General features: G+C 39.6%; 1 protein-coding gene and 1 long non-coding RNA gene across 2 annotated transcripts; one reads left to right on the forward strand and one right to left on the reverse strand.

Moving 5' to 3' along the window:
* Positions 1 to 834: 834 nt before the first annotated feature.
* Positions 835 to 11,270, forward strand: eral1 (Era-like 12S mitochondrial rRNA chaperone 1). The gene is made up of 11 exons (XM_032576587.1): positions 835 to 1,087; positions 2,811 to 2,972; positions 3,124 to 3,251; positions 3,343 to 3,420; positions 3,847 to 3,893; positions 3,975 to 4,036; positions 4,126 to 4,238; positions 5,317 to 5,622; positions 6,325 to 6,474; positions 7,509 to 7,589; positions 9,969 to 11,270. The coding sequence occupies exons 1-11, from the start codon at positions 982 to 984 to the stop codon at positions 10,095 to 10,097; spliced, it is 1,362 nt and encodes a 453-aa protein (XP_032432478.1). The 5' UTR covers positions 835 to 981; the 3' UTR covers positions 10,098 to 11,270.
* A 411-nt stretch (positions 11,271 to 11,681) lies between these two features.
* Positions 11,682 to 12,350, reverse strand: LOC116728462 (uncharacterized). Its single transcript, XR_004340991.1, has 2 exons — positions 12,101 to 12,350; positions 11,682 to 12,011 (listed from the first exon to the last, which is right to left on the reverse strand). It is a non-coding gene; the product is annotated as an uncharacterized LOC116728462 (long non-coding RNA).
* Between the last annotated feature and the right edge of the window lie 3,303 nt (positions 12,351 to 15,653).

The raw sequence follows: 15,653 nt of genomic DNA on the forward strand, positions 1-15,653 counted from the left end.
AGTGGGAGCAAAAGGTGAAAGTCTAAAATATATCTTCCCTTGACCCTCATGAGAAATTTAAAAAAGAAAAAAAGAGAAAAACAATCTTGGAGCAAAGGCAGTTCCCATAAACCAAGAGTAAATATTGCATGTCACAGAGAAAATGCTGCAGGGACGTCTTCCAGGCTTGAATTCCTCTCTGTCTCCGATAGGATGGTAGAAGTAACGACAGAGGAATTGCAGTTCCTGTTGACAGCAGACAGTGCGTTTCTGGATATGTAAATATAAATGAATGTCTGCGCCGGACATTAGCCAGATAACTGTGAGTTTCTATCCATAATGTTTACCTAAAAGCCAAAAAGAGCAATGTCTTCCTTGACTACAATCATAATCATATCGAGTTATTAAAATGACTAGATTTGTCCATTATTCTTCCAGTATTTATGTATGCTTGCATGTATCAATATATTTTTAAAGCATTACATTTCTTCTTTGATAATTAAGAAAATTGCATTTAATTAGTATTGTGTCAGTTATGGTTCTAATAATCATATCAGTTTATTTATGTTCTTCCTTTGGCGTGGACTTAAGCATGTATGTCATGGACATTTTAACAATAAACGAACATTTTGAATGAACAACACTTTTTCTAGTGTTACATACATAAGCGCCAATACTAGCTAACAGTCTACGTTTCTTTCGACACTCCTGGTAAATGTACATGCCTTTAACCTGCGTTAATTAACCTAAAATATGGTTGACAGCAACGCATCTCGGTGTCAGCATTAAGGTGCTGCAGTTAACAAGGTGGTCGTTAGGGGGCGGTGTAGCCTTCACATAGACGTCATACGGACGCTCTCCAAAGCGGAAACTGCTTGTCGTTGACTGAAGCAACATGGTGTCACCCTTGAGGCAATGTGAATGTAAACAAGCGGCTCATCTCTGTCACAGTATTTAGTGTTTTATAGTCTACAGTAGGAACGTTTCGGGTTTAGGAGCGTCATGGCTCTTCGGGTGTTCGGCCGTCTGCTCAGAGATGGAGCCGTCATCTCCACGCGGCTGATCGGGTCTGCTCGGCAGGAAAGTGCGTCATGCCTCCTCGCTGCGGGTCAGTGCTAACATTAAGGTTTCTGCTGCTCCTCTATCTGACGCTGTTTAAGTAGGAAGTCATATCTGAGCATTATTAGAGCAAGCCACCAGCTGGAATAATTTGACATTTAGCTAAATAAAAGTACTTTGAGGTTGTTGTTTTTTTTTACGTCGAGTGGGATACTAACACTGTTAGTACCCCAATAATTATATAGGCTAAATATAATTATTAGGGTAATTATATTACTTCTGCTGTTATAAAAATAAAGGCACTATTCTTAAAAATATGTTTTGTGACTATCATGATTATTGCTCGACTAAACTAAGTTTTTTAATGTTAATTTGATTTTATTTTGACCCCAAATGAGCTATTCCTATGTGCAATTGGTTTTTTTTTTTAAAGAGCGGATTTATTGTGATTCAGTTCAAGTGCTTATATATTTATTGGCTTGTTTATTCTTTTCTAAATATTTAAAATATTCACAAATATTTTTTTTTTGTAAAATAAGATGATTTTCTTAAATAATAATAATAATAATAGTAAAATTACTGCAAATTTTCAAAAAGAGTGTTTTTCAATTTCTGTTACACTCTGACCCCACTCTCCCAAGAGAACACAACAAAAATTAGAAAAATTCAGATAAAGTAGAACAATAAAGAAACAATAATATTAAGCTGAGATAAATGCCTTCATGTCAAAGAACCAGTAAAAATGCTTTAAAGTGAAAAAATAAGCATACTAGAGGTAAAAGATATTCCAAAATGTTAAAAAGAAAAAATGTATCGGACCAAACTAGAATTTAAAGACATTAAAATACATTTAAAGGGAAAAAATGTTAAAAACTATATGTTGTTAGACAAAGTTTAGAAAGCTTTTCAACTTTAAAATCCAGACAGATCCCAACTTTTGTCGATGCAAAAATTGGGATCTGTCTGGATTTAATAAACTATCTTGGTTGTTTTTGCTCATTGGATTGCAGCTAAATAATTTTAAAAATGTCAATGTAAAATTTCTCAACTGTCCATTATAGTTTTGCAGTTCTATACATAAGAAATGAACTACCGGTGCTCTTTCTGTAACTGATGCTGAATGAGATGGTGAGGAGGACATATGTGAAGACGGTGCAGGACATTCACCAGGGCAGTGAGACAGTGGTGAGGTGTGCGGTAGGAGTGGCAGATGGCACAAAACTCCTGATCAGTCTTCTTTAAATGGTCAAAGCTAATCCTAACTTTGGGCCAGACATAATAACTGAACTCTAGTGTGGGTCACTTTCACTGGGATAGATGAAAAGTAGCAACTGAAATTCCAAGTGTGCTGAAATGTGGCATTGCTTCTACTGTTTTGTTTTTATTGTAAGCAAACATTGAGTTTCTTCATCTACCTGCTACCCGTAGGATATGGGGGAGTTTTGTAACTAAGCGTGTTTAGAGGGTTGGTGTGACGGAAGAAAATGTCGTGGATAGGATGAAATGGAGGAAGGTGATTCAGAAGACTGATTTTTTTATGCAAAAAGCAACAAAAAAAAAACTGCACGAGACATTGATAACGTCATGTGGTTCCCAGCATCTGCTTCATTAGAATGAGAAGTTTTAGATGAATTTTCAGAGAGACATTTTTGACAAGAACCCTGTGAATAAATCCTAATAATGTTCCAAATCATTCAGCATCCAGGAAGTGCAATCAGTCATCTCGCTCTGGCACGGGCATCAAAGTCACAGAGATGTTGATGTCTTAACAGGAAGCGCTGCCGCCTGCAGCCGAGGCGGGAGGCACGGATTCATCTTCACTCCCGCTTGTTTTATTACATCTGAAGCATTTCTCGGCGGAGTGATGAAAGGCAAAGCAGCGGAGACGGACGGCGACGTTTATCACCTCCCAGCCTCAGTTCCTCCAGACGGCAGTAAGCAGGCCGTTGCCTCGGAGATTTACTGGTCTGACTGTGCAGGCCTGGCGTTATTTTCAAAAAGTGCTGATGATGTCGTCCTGTCACCAATTTGACATGCCGTTGTTTTTCCTCTCTAATTATCTTCCCGTGCGTCATGTCTTTAAAGGTGAACAGGTATCCTTGTTGAAGAGACATCCTGACCAGCCTCCCGACTCAAAGGTGCTGAAGGTGGCTATAATCGGAGCGCCAAACGCCGGGAAGTCCACGCTGTCCAATCAGCTCCTCGGCAGAAAGGTCTTCAACTATCTTTGAAACCTGCTTTAGCTGTCGTTTCATCTTACTGTAGAGGAGGCGATGCTCACAAGTCTTTTATCGTTGCTCAAAGGTGTTTGCTGTATCCAAGAAAGTTCACACAACAAGGTCACGTTCTCTGGGCGTCCTAACAGAGGCCAGCACACAGATTGTAAGAGCTTCACCAGAGATTGAAATAGGGGTGTCTCGATACATCTTGATGATAACGATATCGGATCTTTGAGTATTAGCCGATACCAATATTGGCCCGATACGAAATAAATACTTTTATTATTTATTTTAGAAAAGGCTCGATCAAACAGATCAATAGTCAAGGACAATAAATATGAGAACAACTGACCAATTTATTATTTACCAACCCGTCTGCGTGCGTGAAATACTGGAGCAAATGTTCTTTGGGCATGTTTATATCCCAGATGCTAGATGCAGGCCAATATAATCTGATACACAATTTTTTTTGGCTGTTATCAGACCAATATCCGATATCAATATCGGATCGGGACACCCCTAGATTTAAGCAAATTGTGCAGCTCTAGAGAAAAGACCTGTATCAGTCGGTTTTGTTCTCATTTTGCAGATTTTGCTGGACACCCCCGGCCTCACCACACCGTTGAAGGCTAAAAGGTGCACTTCGTGTTCACTTATTTGTTGCTATTAAATGTCTCTAGTCTGTCTGAGGTCGTAACGGATCCTCTGCTTTCACAGACACCAGCTGGAGAAATCCTTGCTCGTGGATCCCTGGAACACCGTCAAAGAAGCTGACCTGAGTATGAGATGTTCACGTCTAGATCTGAGCTGCGCTTGTGGTTTGAACGTTTCCGAAAGCCGTACGAATCGAACTGTTGTCGATTTCCAGTGGTTGTCATGGTGGACGTGTCAGACAGATGGATGTGCTTCATGCTGGACTTCGAGGTGTTGAAATGTCTAGCCAAGCATCCGCATACCCCAGCAATCCTGGTGCTCAACAAGGTACTCATGTCTCATACTGTCCTCACATTGTGATGCTGCCACCAACACGATGTTCTACTTTTTGTTGATATTGGGGCTGGATCATGTGACTGAAAAACATATCACAACATAAGGGTTTCATATCGGTCGATATCGATAATTATTGATTCGTTTTTTGTTTTAAATATCTGAAATACTGCCAAACTGATGGCGTAACCTTTCCTGTTTTAGTCACAGTTTTCACTCTACGTTGTTGGTTTTTTTAAGCAGTTATAAGGAACTGTGGTAAAACATAAAAATGGTAATGCGAAAGTCACTCAATGGGCTGTTGCTAGGTAACCAAAGAGGGAGTCGGTTAGTTGATGCCACCATCCTAGCTTAGCTGACAGTGACAGGTTGAGCATCTAAAGTCTTTCTTCTGCCTACATCCCCCAGAATGCTTTGTGGTTCTGGATGGGAGTTCAGTGAAATTATTGAATATTTTATCGGACATATTATCCATTGATATTGATCACGTCTATTGCAACATATACATTTTTATTTATTTATTGTTCAGCACTAGTTGTTTAAATTTTGAAATTGTTTTTCATCTCTTGTAATTTTTCAGCTAAAAACAAACAAAGGTTATACAAAACAAGGCTAAAATGACTTAACTACACAAATTTAATAGCAAATGAATATAAATATCCCACAAAAGCATTAAAGTTTGTGGCTGTGGTTCAACAAAATGTGGAAAAGTCAAAGGGAGTGTAGACCTTGTGCTTCAAATTATTAAAGGAAATCTCTTATTATCCATCAAACATCTAAAAGAAGCACTTCCCACTCTCACCACTCTGTGCTTTATGAGCGATGGTAAAAGATCAATCTTTGTCAGTCTGCCATGCTGTCTATTCTAACTTCTCAAATCCAGTTTGTGGCTCTTGGCTTCAAGCCTTTTGGCTCCTGCAGCTCTGCTGCGGTTCCTCTCTCCTCCATTTTCAATCTACATCATATAGAAGAGCCAAGTTTTTCTTGAACATAACCCAAAACTGTAAGGAAAAAAAAAAAAAGCTTGTGCTTCCATGTGCACTTTAAGAAAAGCCTTTTGTGATGTTTTAAGGTGGACCTGTTGAAGGTCAAGAACAGGCTGCTGGACATCACGGCGCAGCTGACGTGTGGCGTGGTGAACGGACGGAGGCTGCGGGTCAGGCCCGTCATCAAGCCTCCCTGGGCTAGAAAGAAACCAGAGAGGAGTTCCGAGTTATCGCCCGACGAGGAAGCGGCAGCGCTTGAGGGCGGTGAAGCGCCAGACTCTGTGCTGAGCAAAGAGAAACTGAAGCAGCTGAAGAGTCAGCAGGGCTGGCCTCACTTTAAGGACGTCTTCATGCTGTCTTCTGTGGACAGAGAGGATGTGGAGACTCTGAAGGTGAGCGGTCACACAAGACAGGGATGCTTGGGGCGTTTAAAACTCGTTACACCGTAGTTACACTCACTGCGCTAACTATCTTGGTAATGTGGAACAAAATTTTTAAAAAGTACGCTAAGGTAATAACATAAAGTTTCCAAAGTATGAGTTATTTGGCTTCTCTTCTAGAATTAAACTAAATAACAAAAGTGGAAAAGCATAATTAATGCTGTAAATATTAGAAGAGTATTTATAAGTAAATTAATATGACAGTTTACATTAAACTTCTGTACTAATGTAGTTGCTGGAGTCAGCAGCAGAAAAAATACATTACCTGCAGAGCCCTGCAAAAGTATTCATGTCTATCTGTCATGACACATTTTGCTGGATGATAAATTGTCATAGTAATTATCGCGATAAAAGATACTATTGTTGTTTTGAGACCATTTTTACATAAATTGATAATGGAATAATAAATCAAGTTTGCCCTCATAAAGAGCAATAAATCTACATATCCCTTAATAAACAGGGTAAGTTTTGAAACTTTGAAAACCATCCCTGCTCCGTCTTCCTCTTCATAAATCTCTTTCGGTTTGTGCCGGTCCGCCACATAAAATCGAAATAAATACGTCAAAGTTTGCGGTTGTCACACGTTCAGACGTGAAAACAACCGCACACGACCGTAAGTTGTGAATGCGTTTTACATACTGTTTGTTCTTGCAGAGCTACTTCCTGGCTGAAGCCAAGCCCGGGCCCTGGAAGTACCACAGCGAGGTTCTGACTGACCAGAGTCCAGAGGACGTCTGCACCAACATCATCAGGGAAAAGCTGCTGGAGTATCTGCCACAGGAAGTGCCCTACTCCATGACCCAGGTGAGGAGAGCCGTCACAGCACTGCGGCCTGTTTAGAGCACAAGTACGCGTTTCATCTTGGCCTGAACCTAATGATTATTTTAGTAATCAATTAATCTGTCAATTATTCTAAAGATTAATCGATTAATAGAAATATTGGTGCACTCTGCAGATTTTTTACTTAACCACTTCAGCCTTTTTCTTTCACACAATATTAGAAATACGTTAAATGATACAATTAAATACATAACTCAGTTCTTTTTCAAAACAACCATTTTAGGCACTTTTTTTGTTGATCTTTTTGCTAAAGCTAAACAAATGCTTCTAACATGAACATGTGAAAAGCTCAGCCTTGCTGCTTTACATACATCAGTGTAGGGCCGGTCTTTTATTTTTATTTTTTGTCTATTAACCAATTAATAATTGGGCAGCAAAAGATGCTTGATAGGATTTTTAACAGAATTTGAACTAAATGAAGCTAAAACCGTTCCACTTGAGGACTTCTGGGTAGAGCATATTTTACAGATAAAGAATTAATCTTAAATGCAAAATGTATATATTATTAGTTCAGTTTTCACTTAATTTCTGCTCCGAACATGTAGTTCTTGTAGGAATTGTTTTAGTTTTTTGTTTTGTTTTAGTCTGAATACTCCAGTTAATTAATCGATTACTAAATTATTTGACAATTATTCAAACAATTGATTAACCACAATTAATCATGATTAATCCAATTAATCGTTTCAGCCCCGGGTTCATTAAAGGAGGTTATTTTCTTCATGTCATCGTAAATTACACTGCCGTTTCTTCTTGTGTTTTGGAATTTTAGTTTCAAAATTTGTTGTGCAAAATTTCTGGTGTACCTTTGACAGCTCAATTCATCTTAAGGGATTTTATTATATAAAAGCAACACGTATGAAATAAGAACTATATTTACAGCCTCTGATCTCCATTCAGGGCTCTTTTCTTAAACTCCCCAGATGTTTATTTGACCTAACATTTAGTTTTGTTAGTAAGTGCAGATAGTTTCTACTCTTAAAATCTGTCTCTGTTTTCAGTCTATTGAACTCTGGCAGGACGGAGAAAACGGGGAGCTGGATATTTCTGTGAAGCTGTACACCAAGAAAGAAACTCACATGGTAAGTACTCCAGCGTTTCTGTCTGGTTGTAAAGCGTCTGGCAGCTTCACGTGCCTGCATGTCCTCTTGATGGTTGGACATTAACGTCCCCTGTGTTTACCTGCAGTTTAGCCCGTATATACACACTGCATCATTTAGCTGCGGCAGCTGTCCAGCAGCTTAACCCAGAAACGTCTCCGCGGAGACAAACGCGCACGTCCCGGTCGGTGTAAACGCCTGAGACTTTGGCTTTCCTCAAGCTCTTCATCCGGTGACATCACGAGGTCAAAATGTGCAGCTGGACGCTGTTTACAGACAAGCGTCACATAAGTATGCTGATGTTAACATTTATCTGCATGTAATCTTTAAGAGAGGCCTCCCAGAGTCATCCTGGTTGACTGTGAATGTGACATTATGTTTAGAATGATTAATTTTATGCTCCATTTTTAGGATAGAAAAGTTAAATTGTTAGTCTGTAACGTGTATTCTGTTTATCTAGCATTCATTGAAACATGAACATTTGACTCGATTTGGATTTTTTTCAACCAAGAAATTTACCCAAAAGAATCCTTTAATATCAAAGTGAAAACTGATTTCTACAAAACAGTGACAATTAAACAAAAATGGGTATCGTAAAATAAGTGACTGCGTAAATATTTACCCCCTTTGAAGCGACTGACCTAATTCAACAGAGGGCCAGCCAAATGGTGCGGTTAGTCTCACAATGAGTGGAGTGGGGCTCCGGGACTGTGTGTCAAGTGATTGTAGCATAAAGACAGCTGGAAGGTCCTTTCAGTCCTCCTGGCTATCACTTATTTTATGTTACTTTTCTTTTTTTTACTTAAATGTCATTATTTTGTAGAAATCAGTTTTCACTTAGATAAAAACGGATTTCTGTTGTATAAAACAAAGCCACATTTTTTTTTATCACGATTGATTTGTAAAAGAACTAAAAGGAGTAAAACACCTTTGTAAAGGCACTGTTTATACATATATTCCCCATTTACCCCTATCTTAAACTTCTTTTCTTTTTTTATCTCATAAATATTTAATCAACCTTTTTGGACTCTGCATATTAGATGAGAAAGAACATTTGTAGATGCCTCTGTGCTGCTGAGTGTTTCGAGGCCACTGCCCTCTTAGAAGAACTTGGTTTTCCAGCTGGGGTAAGGAAAGCAAATTGGAGCTCTGCAAACCGATGACTGACCAACAGCCTCTGAATAATGTTTGCCATTAAGTTATATTTTCTGGCCTTTCTGGTCATTTCATAGAATGGACACAGGGAAATATAGTTTATATGCAGTGTAATTGTTTGTAATTTCCAGCAGGAAAGCAGGTAGTCTTCTAAAACACATCACAAGGTTGGGTCACAGAGAGAGAGGCATCTTTACTCCATCTCTCTTGTCCAGATCATCTGGAGCTCCGGGTCGTCTCTCCTGCTTTAGATCAGTTAGTTTTAGACATGGACTGTATGCAGGTTTTAAAGCATATCCAGGTTTTAAAAAGTCATGGCTTTTCAACCATAACTTGAAAAAGGGCTGAAATGATTTATCGACTTAAGCGTGATATTTGATTGTTGAAATCATCAAAGAATCTAGTAATCGATTCAACGTTAACTGGGATATACAGACTCAAAAACATGCCTTTTACACGCCATCAGAAGAGTAATTGGGCCAAATCTATATTTAAAAATATATTCATTTTGCATTTACGATAAAAAAAACTTCAGTCTGTAAATATGTTCTATCCAGAAACCCTCAGTTTTACCTTCACCTAATTCAAATTTTGAATTATCTTCTATTAAGCACATTTTGCTATCCAGATATTAATCCAAATTGAAGTACTTATTTTTTTATGTATTTCTAATAATGCATAAAATATTCTTAAGTGGTTAAATGAAAAATCTGCAGAATATCCCAATTTTTTTAATCGATTAATCGTCAGAATAATATATTACGTCCGCTGCAGCCTTTGTTACATTTAGGCCAATATGCAATGAAGGTTAAAGATATGGAACAAAATACCAATAATAATAATAATATGTTATGGATCACATATGTCTGGTAATCAAGCCATACCAATTTATCAACCTGAGTAACACAATACACTAAATTGTACTGTAAATAAACCAACATAAAGGAATTTATTTGTTTATTTTACTAAAGCTTTCTGCACATTTTTATACATTCTGCTTTTTTTTCCTGAATCTTATTCTATTTTAAATTCATTTCAGTTCTTTGTCTTCTAACCTGTGTTCCAGTAGTTTTTCCCTCAGATCTGTTTTTATTTTCAGTCATTTAATACCAAGCTCTTCGGTCAAAAATGTATTGTTTTTTTTATCGATAAATCGATCATATCCAGACAGAATGAAACCTGTTGCGTCGCTTCCCGTGTCTGCAGACAATGGTGATCGGCGCGGCCGGCCAGACGGTGGCGCGCATCGCCCGGGAGGCGGGGGAGGACCTCAGCCGGGTCTACCTGAGGGACGTCAGGCTGAAGATCTCTGCTAAGATGAAGAAGAAGAAGTGAAGAAGACCGAGAGCTCCTGGAACCTTTCTGCCTGCTCTATTGTGACTCTTTTTTTTTTTTTCTCTGCCAAAGACAGAACCGGAGCTAAAGAGGTTATGGCCTCATCATGAGTATGACACGGAGCCGGGAGGCAGCATATGCTCCATCTCCAGTCCAAGAACCGCCATGGACCTGGCGCCGGTCTCACAAAAGGACGTTTTACTCCTCCTTTGTTTCATTTCAGGAACCCACTGTGTCTTCGTTTAACCCGTTTGCGGGGACATGTTGCTGTATTTAGAAGTGAGGGTGGGGTGTCCAAACTTTACGCAGACAACAGACGAATCGAAATGTTGCAGCAGAATAAAACCCAGCTTGAAGTGTCGGCGTATTTTTAAGCTCCGGTACCTTTTTGGTAGCAAACATGACACGGCGGCTCATCAAATGGATGTTTTGACACGACTTTGACAGCTCCTTCATGGCTGAGCGGGTTTGGCAGGCTGTGAAAAGGCCGACGTTTTTATCTTTGGCTCTCAGGGCTTTTTCTTCCCTCGGCGGGCACAAACGCTGCGCTGTAGATAAACCGAAGGCGAGAGCTGCACCGTCATGTTCACTCACATGTCCCTGATGTACCGTCCAACCCAGTTCCCTCCACTCCCTTCATCACTTTAGCCGTCTCTGCTGCCCTTTGAAGTGTAGCCATCCATCTCTGCGACCATCACTTTCCCTCTTTTTCTTTTTCTTCTTCTTCTCCTCCGTGTTTTTAACGCTCGCTCCGTTCTTTTGGCTCCTATAAAGCCCATCTCTGCCTCCGAGGGCTACATTGTCTCCCTAATGGATGGGGAAAGTGGAGCACTAACCTGGTGCTAAAGTGGGTCAGATAATGGGGATTAGATTCATTCCCGCTGCCTGTGGGTTAACTCAGCAGTTCAGGGCATCTTGATGAATAACCAGCTAGTAAGTGTCCTGATGTCAGGGAAGGTGGGGGGTGAGAGTTTCCTCACAGACTGAAGCTGTCAGTCCCCGAAGCGCTCCTTGTTCTCTGAACAGCTGCTACCTCCCCTCTTGATTTGACAGAGCAAAAAATCGCTGCCTTAGACAAGCTAACTCCAGCTCAGTCCAGAAAATTAATTTAGATCTAATGCAGGATGTCCGCGCATTCTTAAAAAGCCTACAAGTCATGTAACTGAATTTTTTTAAAACTAAATTAGCCTTAGATAAGTTAATCATAGTGGTAAATTAAAATGTTGTTTCGCCACGTCTATTTAACCCCGTATATTTGTTTTTTTTCTTGCTGAACTTTTCTGTCAGGCAAAAGCTTGAGTCACACTCTTCATTACGATTCTCAAGGCGGTTGAACCTGCCGGTAATTAGCACCAATATGCCCAACACTTGCTATCTGGCTAGCATGTGTTGAATAGTTTTATACAATACTTGTCATGGGGTGGGTGAAAATGTTCTGACGTTTGGACGATATTCATACATTTCACTCATAACTGTCTTAAAAAATATCTTAAACAGTTACAAAGTCTTACATTTGAATTTTTGAAGCCTACAGAAACACAAAACCATTAAGAGCAGATTCTACAAATAAAAGAGGCACTCATGTAAGGGAGACAACCATCATTTTTATTTGACATTATTGGTTTAAATGTGACAATGCTCCAGCTCGTCCTTTCCTTCGTCGTCATTGAGCGAAGGCCGTAGAACCCTTACCATTACTAAAACTCAGTAATGGTAACGGTTTAACTGCCCCCCTCGGCTGTGTGTTCGGCCCCCTGACGTTTCAGTCCGAGTCTCCTCCGGCGCCGGCGGAGGTGGAATGATACCCTGGATAGTACATCATCTATACTGTAGTGTCTCTTTAAAAAACTTACAGTATAAGATGATATCCTGTCCAGGGCACAAGACAGAACAGCCAAGCAGCTCGTCTGGAATCTGCAACAAAAAATTGGGGTGAAAATGACTTAAAAATACAAATAAATTCAGATTAATTGGCCGTAGCCTCCTGTCTGAGCTGTTCTCACCTGTTTGCACCTTGTCATTAGACGTCTTCATTACAAGTGTTCACGTCTGGTCCATGTCTCCTAACTGCTCAGTCTGTTGGGCTCCAGCACTTAAAAGGTTGCCCCCCCTCAGCTCATTAGCATACCGTGATGACTTCTGGGGTGGACCAGAGAGTTGTTTTTTTTTATTTTTCTCCTTATCTTCTCTCAACCTGATTGCCACAGTCCAGTAAAGGTCCACACCCTTGTGCCTCGTCCTGAGGCTGTTACGGAGACGCCACAAATGTGTCCTGACTGCAAGAGTGGCAAGAAGAAAGGGACTGTTGAGAACCCAATGAACCCAGTTAGAAGTTTCCTACATGCCATGAAGGGAGCATGTCGAAGTTGGATTAGACCAAACTGTAATATTTCAGTCTACAGGTGCATTTCCAAATGTAATATTGTCTAAAGGTTCAACAGCTTTTGTCACACATTTCAAAAAGTGAAAATCATACCACGCATAATTACAACACATATAATGAAATGTTTCATTACCTTTCATTTCTTACCATTTTGATGATTATGACTTAAAGATCATGAAAAACCCAAATTGTCTCCGAAAATTTGAACCGCAGTCCAAGAAAGGTTAAAGATTTGGCCAACAAAATAGAAAACGACTGATGACCCCCCAAAAATGTGGCAATTATCTTTTCTGTTTTAATAAGGCACTTTATATTTTGGATCTGTAAAGATTTATATAATCCATTTTTAAATAAATGTGTTTATTATTGAGCAGACTACACTGAAAAAACAAACTATAAACTAATTTTTGCTGTTTAAATTAGCCAAGGGCAAAAGGTTTGGTACTAAAACCTTTAGTACCAAACTAAACAACCTGCTATAGAAGCTGGATGTTCATAGAGTTCATCAAACATATTTGTAGACAGGTGAGTGGAAGGCATGCAGAATAAATTCTGCAAATGTCAATTCTTGTATCGAGTCGCTCCTGAACCGGAAACGATGTCAGAAGCTTGTAGCCGTGGGATAAGGAGAAAAACAGCTGGATTGTTGTTCAGTGGTTAAAATTTCCTCTTTTTATATGAAAGTAAATTCTGCATTTCATCTGGAAGTCAAGGTCCCAGAGTCTGGAGGAAGAGTGAAGACTGAAGTTTAGTTTATTGCTTCATTTAGAGCCATACAAAAAGAAGAAAGAATGCATCTTATGCCTTTTCCTGGGTGTAAAAGGAACAAATAAAATGGCTACTACACTTTAGAGTACATAGGAATCTAACTTGTTTGTTTTCTTGAATTAGAAAAAAGAAAAATGGCTGCATCACTATGCTTCACCAAGAGGGCCTTTAAATTTGACTTCTAAGGCAGGCCACACAGTTCAGACTTTTAGTTTTAAATAATAATAATAGTAATAATTAACTAAATGTTTCCCTTCCATTTCACAGTTATGCACTAATTTGTGTAGGTCTATCATTTAAGGTTTCAGCGTAATACATTGAACTTCGTGGTCGTAATGTTGCTAAATGAATTCCTCTCAGCCACACTGTTTTCCATTTTTCTGTCTTGCTGTGGCCTTTGACCTTTCGTGGCTACACTTTAATCAGAAGAATCCCGACAGTCAGCCAAGACAACGTCCCTTCATAAAGCCACTAAGACCTTTATCTCCCCATGTGGAAATAAATCTAACATTCAGCATCTCTTCGCTCCTCCGGATCTCCTCGCTGCTGGATTTATGCGCAAAGCGTTCACAGTTTGGAATTTAATACCTCTATATGCCAGCTGATGCGGCGTTATCTGACTTATTAAAGCTGCCGTGTTTCTGTCTTTCTTTTTTGTGTGTGTGTGTGTGTGTGTGTGTCCTCAGCCAGGTGGCGGGATGAGGAGGAATGCGTTCTCATCCTCGTCACGTTCGCGGCGTCAAATCACGGCTGAGCTGTGATGGAGTGCGTTTCCTGCTGCGTTTTGTCTTTAATCCCTGACAGTTTGTCCACGTACGTTTAAAAATAAACCGTTTTTTCTTCTTCTTCTTCTTCCTCCTGGAGGAATCAAGTCGTCTGACTTGAAGGTTTTCAGCTCCACTCCGACATCAGGACTCAGGCTGGAGAAAGTTTGTGGAGCTGCTAAAACGGCGTCGGGGCGATTTAGCGGAACAGGGAGGAGGTTTTGTCCAGGTATGCTGACTTTTCAAGCGGCACTGATGAATGCCCCCTCCCCTGAAACCGAGTCATTAATATGGAAATACCCTCCGTATTCTTAATGCGCTCCTCTAAGGTCAGTGTCATTTATCACACTTCCTCTCCTGTACGGTTGAGACAAAAATCCAGTAATTTACTCTGGTAATGATGTGTGTGTTCCTCAGAAAGGGCCCGGGTTAGGTGGGACCCGGTGACTCCTGGTCGGTGTGTGTGTGTGTGTGTGTGTGTGTGTGTTGTCCCTCCTGCTGGGGCCGATAAACACACAGGCCGGATTATCTGGGTGGTTTCCGTGGCGTCCAGAAGCTTTATCTGCAGCAGAGAAGCCGCTGCTCTTCCTGCAGGACAGATAAGTTTTTGCTTGTCTGTGATAATTAGAAGACGCTTTCGTTGAATGCTAAACAACCTTTAAATATGTTAAGTTGAAACTTTTTCCACCAAAGGGTATCAATAATTTTCATTTTTGGAAGTATCAGATCATTAATATCCTCAAACGACCGATTGATATCCAGTCGATAAGTACTTCTTAAAGTGAAATAACACTGAACTTCTTTTCACATTCAAGTAATTTGGCAGTAAATACATAAAAGCTGCTTTGTTTTGATTGGTAAAATAATATATCAGTATCAGCACACAATTGTTGCCTTGAAGATTATATTTATGTAGGTCTAGAAGCTAGTGGGCCTCATAAAAAGCTACGGCAGGCCGGATTTGGCCCCCAACCCTTGAGTTTGACACATATGTACCAACTCAACATAAAACTTAGCAAGCAATACTTTAATTAAACAAATAAAGCAGATTTGTTGTTGGAAAGGGAAGTCATTATAGATGTAAAACATTCATTTCTGAGCAGTAACATTGGGATTTAGGTCAGTCTTTCTTTGAAAACATTAATTTCAAAAGTAGATTTGGATGCAGCACATTCAGCTTCTAAGTATTTGGTCTTTGGAAGAAAAATGCAGAAAATGTGGTTATTTAAAGACAAATAGTTGACGTCTATTGCCAAAAATATTCTATTTTACTGAAGATGCGATAATTTAGTCGTAATCAAACTTCTGATGCAGCCTTAGTTCACCCGTAAAAAGTAAAAACAGCTTTTTGGTGCAAACAGTTTTCCCACACTCATATTGGATCTTTTTTTTTTATTATTATTATTTTAATACAGACTAATTAAGAGTTTGGAGACACATCAACGGATCTCATTAACAAGCAGAGTACCGTCTGAACAGCAGCTGCACACCAGGCTGATGTCCCACGTCAGTTTGTTTCCATACAGAGAGTTTTCACAAGATGAGGTTATTAACTTAAGGCCAGCTCATTACGGTTCTTAAAGCAGATTAGAAAATGTCCTGGACAGTAACAGAAGATTTTTTTTGTGTGTCTGTGCTGAA

This window comes from Xiphophorus hellerii, chromosome 11, assembly GCF_003331165.1.
Source record: "Xiphophorus hellerii strain 12219 chromosome 11, Xiphophorus_hellerii-4.1, whole genome shotgun sequence".
Classification (NCBI taxonomy): Eukaryota; Metazoa; Chordata; class Actinopteri; order Cyprinodontiformes; family Poeciliidae; genus Xiphophorus; species Xiphophorus hellerii.

Excerpts from the sequence above, each read along its gene's own strand:
- eral1 (XM_032576587.1), top strand. The coding sequence starts at position 982 with ATGGCTCTTCGGGTGTTCGGCCGTCTGCTCAGAGATGGAGCCGTCATC. Across the intron at positions 3,252-3,342 it reads ATCAGCTCCTCGGCAGAAAG|GTGTTTGCTGTATCCAAGAA; the intron begins GTCTTCAACTAT and ends CGTTGCTCAAAG. Across the intron at positions 5,623-6,324 it reads AGGATGTGGAGACTCTGAAG|AGCTACTTCCTGGCTGAAGC; the intron begins GTGAGCGGTCAC and ends TTGTTCTTGCAG.